At 44.7% G+C, this 12,009-nt stretch overlaps 1 protein-coding gene across 1 annotated transcript in view; it reads right to left on the minus strand.

The window, feature by feature from the left end:
- Positions 1 to 12,009, minus strand: part of LOC101468083 (uncharacterized) — an 83,032-nt gene that overhangs the window by 2,387 nt on the left and 68,636 nt on the right. The window contains exons 27-30 of the mRNA XM_076881126.1: positions 11,654 to 11,707; positions 8,795 to 11,434; positions 8,627 to 8,705; positions 1,807 to 1,917 (exon numbers count right to left, since the gene is read on the minus strand). Of these exons, the coding sequence (XP_076737241.1) occupies positions 1,807 to 1,917; positions 8,627 to 8,705; positions 8,795 to 11,434; positions 11,654 to 11,707 (2,884 nt within the window). The remainder of the gene's footprint in view (positions 1 to 1,806; positions 1,918 to 8,626; positions 8,706 to 8,794; positions 11,435 to 11,653; positions 11,708 to 12,009) is intronic.

The following is a 12,009-nucleotide window of genomic DNA, read 5'->3' on the forward strand; positions in this document are numbered from 1 at the left end:
TCTTATTAGTGGAGCTAATGTGGCTGTAATTAAGGAATTTAATTTAAGACGAGACAAAACGTCAGAATAAGCCGAAAAACCTAAATGCAGAGCAGAAACTACAGAAAGTAGAAGAGCTAAAGAAGAATCTGACATTTCAGCAGACTTTTTTCACCAGAGCAAAATCACAAAGTGAAGCTGTTGTGAAAGCAAGTTTTATTGCATCAGAGGAGAAAGCCACATCAGCCTTGCACTCTGAAGAGCTTCATGATGAAGGTGTGCAACATCTTGTGTCCAGACAAAACGCAGATTTTGGCAAATGTGAGCCTGAGCAGAAACGTATGTCAAAGTGTAACCGACATGAAACTGCTCTGGGACAAACTTGTTGGACTCACAACAGATGGAGCGCCGGTGTTGTACGGTGAAAAAAAGTGGACTAGTCAGCAGGATGTGAGTAAAGATGCAGGAGGAGAAATGTACCGGTGAGTTAACAGCATATCACAGCATCACACACCAGGAAAGGCTGTGTGGTAAAGTCCTAAAAATGGAGCATGTAATGATCACCGTAACACAAACCGTAAATTTTATCTGAGCTAAAAGTTTAAATCACCGTCAATTTCAGTCTTTTATGTGGGAAATAGATTCAGAGTTTGCCGACATTCCTCATCATACAGAGGTCCGCTGGCTGAGTTGGGATAAAAGTTCTCAATAGAGTTTTTGAGCTCAGCAAGGAAACCTGTCAGTTCATGGACATGACATGTATGATGTGGTGAAGGCATTTCAAGTGAAGCTGTCACAAATGCACCAGTGCAGCCTGCCTCACTTTCCCTGTTGCCAAGTAATGTTGAACCAAGTCAGCGCACTTTGCTGATAAACTGAGCGCACTGAGCACGCACGGTGCTTTGGTGACTTTGAAGAATTTCGAGCTGCTTCACAACCCACTTACAATTGACGTGGAAACTGCACCTGTGCAGATTCAGATGGAGCTGCATTCTAATGGGAGAGTTCTCAAGGAAAAGTACGACACACCATCAACTAAACACTGAATGGCCCTTGGGTTATTAGTTCCACTCCTGAAGCAGTGCGCAGCTCCGTCTACATGCGGCTCCAACCTTGTGAATGCTTTCACTTATTTTTTCTGGGGTTTTGGCAGCATGTTCATATTTCTAACTTGCAGAATTTTGACAGGATATATTTTTATGGAGAGCAAAATATTTAAAATTAAAGTTGTTTTTTTTTTTTAAGTTTATTTAATCTGGAATAATATTCCTGTCTGTTTTTAATTCATATTCATGTTTAAAAAACATTGTTTTAGTGTTCAGTAAATGTTTATCTTGTTTGGCCTGCGACCTAAAGTGTGCCTTGATATTTGGTCTCCTGTGCAATTGAGTTTGACACCCCTGGTCTAAAGGCTCCAACCTAAAGAAACATCTGGAAGTTCTTTTTTAAAAACTAACGTTAGCCTGCTGCAACTACCTTGCTTTAGTTGTGGTAGCTTCCTGGGTTATGTGCCACTTCAGTATCTACGTGACTTATTACTATTACTGAAGGCTACTCGCCACTGAGCAAACATCTTATCTTATGTTAACATAAGTCTTTTCTCCCCTACAGTAAATATATTGTCTATTCAGACAGATTTGGGCTTACAAGCCAAAAACAAACAGGAATTTGCAGGATGTGATTGCTACATTCATGTAGTTGTGAAAAGCAATGACAGTATATTAAGTAATCCAAAGTATTCAGAATACATTACAAACTACATTTTGGTGCATGTATTATGTAATCTGTAGTGGAATACAATTTAAAAGTAACCTTCCCAACACTGACCCGGGGTCTGCCTGGTTCTCTTCCTGGGTCGACCTCTTGTCCTGGTAATTACCGCCTCCTTCTTCACAGTCTCTCCCACCTCGTCCACCATCACAAAATTGAAACTCTCCTCTAAAACAAGAAATGAGAGGTCACAGGCAGTATTGACAGTAACAACTTTCATTTCTTGTTGAAATATACCCAAGTTAAATGCTGTCTTCTAACAGGGCGATGTGGGAAAATCTCCATTTAAATAAAACTATTTCTGTCAAGCATAAAGTTTCCTGTTTCTCCTAAGAGATGATATAGGATTAAGTTTAATCTAAATGCTTTTGTTGAAGTTGAACTAGTTGAATGAGACAATTTTCAGCAGGGTAGATGACTACCTTAGTTAGGCACACTCAAATTTTTCAAGCGCCTCACTTAACACTGCAGTTTGACATGTACACTTTTTTTGCAAACTAGGCCTGAACTTTTACCTAGAAATGAGTCTACCTACTGTGTGTGTGTGTGTGTGTGTGTGTGTGTGTGTCTCGACCTCAAATGCACTCTGTCTCCCCTCGCCAACTAAACTCATGACCTCTTACCAGACAGAAGCCACTCTCATATGTGTAACAACCTAACTCAAACTATATACGGAATGTATTGAATAAATGCTTTAATCAAATGCCACTAGATACAGTTTGTAACTATATACATCCAGAGAGAGGGCAACTGAAAAGCCAACACACTAAGTAGCTGATTAGTACGTTATTATAAAAAACAAACAAAATAAACAAATATTTAAACAGCCATTCCTTCAGTGATGAATATCAATGATATTGATGATCAATGAAGGCCTTATGGAACTCACACAGTGGAGCCATTTTCCCCAGTGTTTTACATATTTCTCATACTCAAAATTCACTAAAATAAGTAATCTTTTCCATATTATGAATCTCCAAAGTTACATCAATATAGCTGTTTAATGTTGGTGGATCCTTTTGGTCAGTGCCTTTTTATTTGCAGCTAGCAGCACACAAAGTAAGTATTTATACATACCCTTTATGTCTGAGGGTATGTATTCTAAAAATATGGATTTGAAATCAAAGTGTAAATATGTACTAAATATGTTTTGCATCACTTTATGGACTTCTATCCAGTAATTCTTAATATTCTTACAATCCCAAATTATATGGTAGTGGTGTGAGGTTTCGTAGCCACAGTTCCTCCAACATTCACAACTTCCATCATCATAATGCGCCTTTAAAGCTGGGGTAATGAAAAAACAAGCAAAACTTTTCTAGCAGAACTTCCAAATATGTGATTTTGTTCTTCTCCAATGAAAAGAACAAATGTTGTGCCATTCCTCTTCTGTAATCACCAGACCTCCCTCTTTCTCCCATCTTTCTTTTATATACTTGGTTGAATAATTGCTGAGATCATGAAGACTTTTGTATATTTGTGAGATTACACCTTTCCTAATTTCTGACTTATGAGCATTTAAAAAGAGTTGGATAAATGGCCTCGCTGTAGTGGGTATTTGGTTTTTAATGTTTCGAGTATAAAAGTTTCTTAACTGTAAGTATCTATAGTTGTTTTGGTTTTCTAAATGAAATGTTTGCTTTAAAGTTTGGAAACTCACAATTTCATCTTCCTTTACAATACCGCATATCAATGTAATTACTTTACCTATCCAGTTTTTAAAACTAGGGTCTACATGATTTGGTGTAAATTCCGAATCATATGCACACCATTTTAATATTTTTATATTCTTCTGCAGCTTATTTCTTTTGCCACCATTTTCCAAACACCTAGTGTGGCCTTTAGCCAAGGATTTCTTATTTTGGAAATGTAGTCCTGTAGATTTCTACCTGTATGTGCATATTGGTTATTGTTTTGCATTCAATTTCCTTCCAACACTGCCCTGCTCATTGCTGAAGTATAGTTTTGGGGGGGAAATTGATGTCCATAAAGACAATATTGATTTGTAAATGATTAACTAACAATCTTGTGTTTGTGCTTAAAGTGCTTTGGCACTCTTTGGCAATATTGTAGACAATATTAAACTTAATCATCACATCAGCCTCCTCTGATGACCTGTTTGCTGCTGCCTGCCACTGAAAGGCAGTGGTGAGAGGGGACACTTGCGCAGTGCATTCATCACGACATATGTGTTTTCTGGATACATTGTGCTTTTTCAGCGTTCAGAGGTTGATGGCTCTGTGTCAGAGCACTGGCTATGAATTTCAGACGGATCAGGACTTAACAAAAAAGTTATCAATAGTTCTTTTCATCTTTTCTCATTACCCACAGCTACATCCACTTCTATTGGGCCTAGGCTACTCACTAGGGCTGGGTATCATCACTGATTTCTATGACATGAAGGAAATTTTCCTGGCCTGGCTTTTTACAGCAGATAACCTTAAAACTATTCTGCGATTTTGCATAATTTTATAAAGTTTACATTTCTTCAGTACTGAACAGCAGAACAGGCTTTCTTGTTCGAGGTCATTTGAGGTATAAAAAAAAAAAAATAGACGGCGACCGACAGCGCTGTAAACAACGGTAGACTGGTGGGTAATGAGCAAATGAATAATGCACAAAACAGAGATTTGAGACGGGAAAGTGAGAGAGTGAGAGAGACAGCTGTGCATGAAGTGTGATTTTTATCGTGGTGGAAGCAAAACAGCCAATGTCAGATAGGGCTGTGCGATATGACCAAAATCTCATATCCCGATATAAGAATTCTATCGTCCGATAACGATATAAATCACAAAAATGTTACATTTTCTGTAAATTCTGTGAATCTCGGGCAGCTCGACTTGCGTGAAGCGTTTCCAGCTGCGCGTCATGTAGCTGGAGTCGAGTGTTTTAACTGATGCATGAAACTATACATTTTTAGACATAAGTTGTAACGGCCGCCGTTTTCTTTGTGAGTATTTATTACACGGCGTGCTGCGGGGAAAAGCCTGTTCTAGCGTTTGAGTCTAAGGTTTATTTTTTAGCACCTGGCGGCTCTTTTTTAATTCTCATCCGTAAATACTCTGCTCTTTCACGTGATTCAGTTTATTTTGAAAAGTCTCAACAGGATCTTGAGCTTTATTGTGAAAGGTTTATGTGGAACATAAACAAGCGGACACGCGATGGTGTTACCGTCGTTGTTGCTAACGACAACACATAAAAACAGGCGCTTGTCCGTACGTAGTGTGGTTATATTAAATATAAGAGAAATATTAAAAAATATTACTGTAAACAGTTTATTTTGCGATACCACGAAACAAACGATAGCGTAAAATGAAACGATAGATGTTTTTATATCGTCATCCGATATTCGGTGCTGGAAGGTGCTCCACCTGGAGACTCTGTTGTCCTGCTGGGAGACTTCAATGCTCACGTGGGTAACGACAGCGAGACCTGGAGGGGCGTGATTGGGAGGAACGGCCTCCCTGATCTGAACCCGAGCGGTGCTTTGTTATTGGACTTCTGTGCTAATCACAGTTTGGCCATAACGAACACCCTGTTCGAACATAAGAGTGTCCATAAGTGCACGTGGCACCAGGACGCTCTAGGCCGTAGGTCGATGATCGATTTTGTAATCGTATCACCAGACCTGCGACCATATGTTCTGGACACTCGGGTAAAGAGAGGGGCTGAGCTGTCAACTGATCACCACCTGGTGGTGAGTTGGATCAGGTGGCGGGGGAGGACACTGGACAGACCTGGTACACCTAAACGCGTAGTGAGGGTGTGCTGGGAACGTCTAGCAGAGGCCCCAGTCCGTGAGATCTTCAACGCACACCTCCGGCAGAGCTTCAACAGCATTCCGAGGGAGACTGGGGACATTGAGTCCGAATGGACCATGTTCAGCGTCTCCATTGCCGAAGCTGCTGCATTGAGCTGCGGCCGCAGGGTGGTTGGTGCCTGCCGTGGTGGTAATCCCCGAACCAAATGGTGGACACCAGAGGTGAAGGGAGCCACCAGGCTGAAGAAGGAGTCCTATCTGGCTTGGTTAGCCTGTGGGACTCCGGAGGCAGCCGACAGGTATCGACAGGCCAAGCGGAATGCGGCTCAGGCAGTGGCTGAAGCAAAAACTCGGGTGTGGGAGGAGTTCGGAGAGGCCATGGAAAAAGACTTTCGGACTGCCTCGAAGAGATTCTGGCAAACCGTCAGGCGTCTCAGGAGGGGAAAGCGGTGCTCTACCTGCACTGTGTATAGTGCTGGTGGAGCGCTGTTGACATCGACTGAGAAAATTGTCAGGCGGTGGAAGGAATACTTCGAGGACCTCCTTAATCCCACTGACACGTCTTCCGAGGAGGAAGCAGAGTCTGGGGATGAGGGGAATGACCCGCCAATTTCCGGGGGCGAGGTCACTGAGGCAGTTAAACAACTCCTTGGTGGCAGAGCCCCTGGTGTTGACGAGGTCCGCCCCGAGTTCCTGAAGGCTCTGGACGTTGTAGGGCTGTCCTGGTTGACACGCCTTTGCAATGTTGCGTGGAGATCAGGGGCAGTACCTGTGGACTGGCAGACCGGGGTGGTGGTCCCCATCTTTAAGAAGGGGGACCGGAGGGTGTGTTCCAACTACAGGGGGATCACACTCCTCAGCCTCCCTGGGAAAGTCTATGCCAGGGTGCTGGAAAGGAGAGTTCGTCCGCTAGTCGAACCTCGGATACAGGAGGAACAATGCGGTTTTCGTCCTGGTCGCGGAACACTGGACCAGCTCTTTATCCTCTCGAGGGTACTTGAGGGCGCATGGGAGTTTGCCCAACCAGTCTACATGTGTTTTGTGGACTTGGAGAAGGCATTCGACCGTGTCCCTCGGGGTGTCCTGTGGGAGGTGCTGCGGGAGTATGGGGTGTCTGGCCCATTGCTACGGGCCATTCGATCCCTATACAACCGTTGCAGGAGCTTGGTTCGCATTGCCGGCAATAAGTCGGACTCGTTCCCGGTGGGTGATGGGCTCCGCCAGGGATGCCCTTTGGCTCCGGTTCTGTTCATAATTTTTATGGACAGGATTTCTAGGCGCAGCCAAGTGGCGGAGGGCTTTCGCTTTGGTGGCCTCAGAATCTCATCTCTGATTTTTGCGGATGATGTGGTTCTGTTGGCTTCATCAGGTGAGGGCCTCCAGCTCGCACTGGAACGGTTCGCAGCCGAGTGTGAAGCAGCGGGAATGAGGATCAGCACCTCCAAATCTGAGGCCATGGTTCTCAGCCGGAAAAGGGTGGAGTGCCCTCTCCGGGTCGGGGATGAGTTCCTGCCCCAAGTGGAGGAGTTCAAGTATCTCGGGGTCTTGTTCGCGAGTGATGGGAGAAGGGAGCCGGAGATTGACAGACGGATTGGGGCTGCAGCTGCTGTAATGCGGACGCTGCACCGGTCCGTCGTGGTGAAGAGGGAGCTGAGTGTAAAAGCGAAGCTCTCAATTTACCAGTCGATCTACGTCCCTACCCTCACCTATGGCCACGAGCTGTGGGTAGTGACCGAAAGAACGAGATCGCGGATACAAGCGGCGGAAATGAGCTTCCTCCGAAGGGTGGCTGGCCTCTCCCTTAGAGATAGGGTGAGAAGTTCGGCCATCCGGGAGGGGCTCAGAGTAGAGCCGCTGCTGCTCCACATCGAAAGGAGTCAGCTGAGGTGGTTCGGGCATCTGACAAGGATGCCCCCTGGGCGCCTCCTGGGTGAGGTGTTCCAGGCATGTCCCACCGGGAGGAGGCCCCGGGGAAGACCCAGGACACGCTGGAGAGATTATATCTCTCGGCTGGCCTGGGAACGCCTTGGTATTCCCCCGGATAAGCTGGAGGAGGTGGCTGGGGAGAGGGAGGTCTGGGCCTCTTTGCTTAGGCTGCTGCCCCCGCGACCCGGCCTCGGATAAGCGGTTGAAGATGAAGATGGATCCGATATATATCGTTATATCGAACAGCCCTAATGTCAGAGGGAATTCATGACGATGTTTATCAAATGTGAAGCGCAGTTTGCTGCTTCTTTTGCTGCTGGATCAGTGAATTTTGGTCTGAGAGAGACAAAACCTGCTACTCAGAATCAAGAAAAAAAAAAAAGACGTAAACACAAAGCGCGGACCCACCAACGCATCAGAATCAGTGAGCTGTCGGCTTTCAGCCCCGACGGTGTGTCCGTGTACAGGCCGTTGGGTGAGAAAGCCGAGAAAGAGAAAGCTGATTCTGACGTGTCGGGTCCACTCTGTGTTTACGTCTTTGTGTGGAATCTGTTTACCTGCTCTCTCATTTGCTGTTTGGTGGTTGTTGAAATAGTTTTGTGAGCTTTGACCTGCGATTCTGGTGTTTCTGGCAAAATACATTTATATTTAAAACTCTATTCAGGATTTAATGACTCAATATCGCTTAATTCAAGATACTCAACTCTCTCTATCCACCTGCACTTTCAAACATGTACTAAAGACTACAGGAATATCTGGACTTTCAGAGTTGCAGAGACTTTTTTTTCTTTTCTTTTTTTTTACTCGAACAGCTGGTTGCACCGGTGTGACCTAAGGTTTATTTTAGTCGCACCATTGAAAAATTTGGTCACATTTGTGACGCACTCTAGAGCCCTGCCAACAAAAACTATGCTGTACACATTCGCTTCTCCTCCACAAAATCTGACCGTGCAAATCAAACTCTGTTCAGGTGGTTTGAGTATGTGACTAGGATGCCTCCTGGGCAACTCCTAGGTGCTGTGGTTTACTGTACTGTACTGAACAGCAGAACAGGCTTTCTTGTTCAAGGGAGGAGGCCCCGGGGCAGATCCAGCAATGAGGCTATCAGGGAAGTCTGAACTTCCGACTGCCCCCACGACCCGAACTCGAACAAGTAGTTAAAAAAATGGATGGATGGAGAATGAAACTGACCTGTTTCATCATGTTTGCGTTTAGCAGATCCTGATGTCTTCTCTGCTTCCTCTTCTACCTCAGCTGCTGTCGCAAAAGTCTAAAAACAAAGACACAAAATCACGACCATCGAGTTTTCTGTTTTTACTAAAGAGGAAACAAAGATGCTCAAATAAATCTCAACATTACCGCTATGTCTGCGGCCTCCACCGATTGGCTCTCCTGTGTTGGTGGGCGGGGCTCCACTGTGCTTTCCTCTGCCTTTTCCCCCTCCTCCTCATCTATTTCAACAATCTCATCCAGAGTGATGAGCTCTGCAGGTTCTCCCTTGGTGATCTCCCTGCTCCAGTCCTGACCCTCCACTGCTTTTTCCTCCCCAGCATCATCTGCTCCCACCTCATCCAGAGTGACCAGCTCCAGGGTGTCTTCCTCCAGATTTGTTTTTTCTTCTGGTGCAGCAGCCTCACTTTGGGACCCAGTGGCCTCTTTAGTATCTGTTTTTGGCTTCTCTTCCTTCGTTGCTGTACCAGACTCGTCTTCAGCAGATAGAGCATCACTAACCTCAGCAGTGTGATCCAAACACTCCTCTTTATCGACCACCTCCTCATCATCTGCATTTTTTGGCGATGCTGAGTCTTTATCGTCTTTAGGCACTGTTGGCTCTTCTGTATTCTGGTCTTTCAAAGGCTCATTGTCAGCCGTCTCATCCTCAACCGAGTCAACAATCTGATAAATGGCCTCCTCCTCATCAGCCACTTTACTAGATGCAGCATTCTTCATGGCAGCTTGTTTTTTAGTTACTTTAGTGTCCTTCTTTGGTCTTCCCCTTCTTCTTTTTTCCGGAGTTTTGGCCCGTTCATCCTTAATAACTTCATCCTGCACTGGGTCTACTATTGTAAAGGTGGCATTCCCCTCGCTCTTCTTTGTTGGTGTGCTCTGTTTCACTTGAGTCTGCTGAGGTTCCTCCTTGATTGGTTCCTGAGAATCTCTGGCAGGTGTCGGCCTCCTTCTCGTTGGTGTCTTGTCTTTTTTTGAGACGTCTTCTTTAGTTTCTCTTCTTCCTCTGGTTGACCTTGTTGTGATGGTTGGTTCGTTCATGGCAGCCTTACCCTCCACTGAGTCTAGGATCTCAGACGTAGATTCCTCTTCCCTGACGGTTTTTATACATGCAACTGTGGAAGTTGGCGTCTTTTTATCTTCTTTGTTTCCTCTGGCCGACCTCCTTCTACCAGGCCTCTCTGTGGTGGAGACATCTTGAACAAATTCATCTTCAACAGAATCCACTACCTCAAAGATCATCTCCTCCTGTGTCTCTTTCTCCTCTCTTTTAGATGTTCTTGTTCTCGGTCTACCCCTCCTTGTTGGTCTTTCAGCTCGTTTAGCCACTTCAACGTCTTTCTTGGTTTTTTCCTCCTTGTTCTCAGCCTCTGCCTCGGTCTCTGTGGTCGGTGGCTCTTCTTCCACAGAATCAATTACCTGGTAAGCTTCTTCCTCTTCTTCAGTTCCTTCAGTGACTGCTTTCGAAGTATTAAGTTTCTTCTCGTCATCTTCTCCTCTGGTGTGATCATTGACTGAATCTAACTTCTCAGAGGCTTTCTGTTTAGTAACATCTGCTGAACTGCCTTTGTTTTCTTGTTCTTCATTATTTGGAGTTTGGCAAAATGCTTTGGAAGCTTTGCTTGATTTTTCTGAGAGCATCTCCTCATTCATTTCTTTTCCATCTCCACTGGACCTTGGAGTTTGGTTCATGCTTGGATCCAACCCTTCTTTTTTATCAGCTGCATCTGGTTCTTGAATCTTTTCCTCAGACAGCTGCTTTGCTGTGGTACCTTCATCTTTGACCAGATGACTGTCCTCTTGGACTGTACTGGCTTGGTCTTCACTAACGTTGTCTATCACATAGAGAGGAGCATCCGTTTCAGTTTTACTGGACTCCTCTGAGCCTTTATCATCAATGCTGTTCAAGACCTGACTTTCCCCCTCATGCAAACTCTGGGTTTGCTCAGGCCCTGATGACTCTGTTTTAGTCTCTTGGTTTGAGTCTTCATCTATCTGTTCATCTGTTAGCTCGTCGATCGAATCAAGGATCTGGTAACTTTCACCATCATCCTCCTCCTCCTGTGGATATTTCCCCGCATTGTCTTTTCCCCCATCTCCTTTGCTTTTCTTTGACTCTTTGTGTGCGTCATCCTTACATTCAGTCTCCAGAGTTTGTGTTTGGCTCTTCATCCCTAATCCCTCTCCCTCTGCAGGTGGCTGTGTCTCTGATGATGTTTCCACTTTAGTTTGATTTTCCTTTGCTGACACTTTGAGGTCAGACTTTGTTGCTGCACTCTCCTCTGTTAGCTCTGCATCAGCGGTTGATGCCATTTTTGATGAACGGGTCCTATAACCCGAGGACGAAGAATGCGACAATTTGTCTGGAGGTTTGCTTAGCTGCGTTTTCTCACCAGAAAAGGAAACAGGCTTACTGACACTCACAGAGGATTCGGGTTTGGTGGAGTCAAATGAGTCTTTACTTTTTCGTAGTGAGGAGGTTGAACTGCTTTTCTCAGAAAATTTCGTGGGCTTGGATGAGGGAGAGGCTGAGCTGCTGGAGTCTTTGGAGGACCCTGCTGAGGTTCGTTTGGAAGCAGGAGATGCAGCTGAGCTTTGACTTTCTTTATTCTTTGTGGACTTAGTTGAAGAGTCGCTTTCACCATTGGGGTCTGCGTCTGCTGCATCATTGTTAATTTCATCAACAGTGACAAAGTTGTCTACATTGAAATCCGGCTCACCAAAAGGGCGGCTCTCTGAAGAAACTTTCTTCTCTAAATTATCAACTTGAACCTAGATGGAAAAACCAAAAACAGTCTGTGGAGCCATGAAACAGCTTACACTATAATCAGAGTCTAACTATCAACGAATGTCCCTCTGTCCACAAAAACCTCCTATATGACCAGTAACCACATGACCAATTTTCTCAGTGTGATTAAGTGTTTGAGTTAGCCCAGCCGCCCACCCCCACCACCCACAAGAGAAATCCTCGTGGGTCTGATGAACGTTTACCTTTCTGTGTGGTGCGTCTTCATCCTGTGCCCTACTAGGGCTGCTGATTTTGCTCTGGAAATGAAGATAAGATAAGAAAAAAAATTAACTGAATTAATTTCGTATTATTCTGTGCTGGTTTTGACAAACACCTAAAATATAGCCTGAAAGGTGTTTAGTGAGTGGTGACGCCAAAAATTGGACATACACAAGCTTGCAAAAAATAAATAAGACTATATGTAGTGATGACCTTCGCTTTAATTTATCTGTTCCAGAAATAATGCAAATCTAAAAATGTTATCTTCCTCATTAGTATAGTGGACAGTATCTCCGCCTGTCACAATGGGGAGTGAGTAATCTCCTTCTCTGCTCTGCCT

This window comes from Maylandia zebra, linkage group LG3, assembly GCF_041146795.1.
Source record: "Maylandia zebra isolate NMK-2024a linkage group LG3, Mzebra_GT3a, whole genome shotgun sequence".
Taxonomy (NCBI): Eukaryota; Metazoa; Chordata; class Actinopteri; order Cichliformes; family Cichlidae; genus Maylandia; species Maylandia zebra.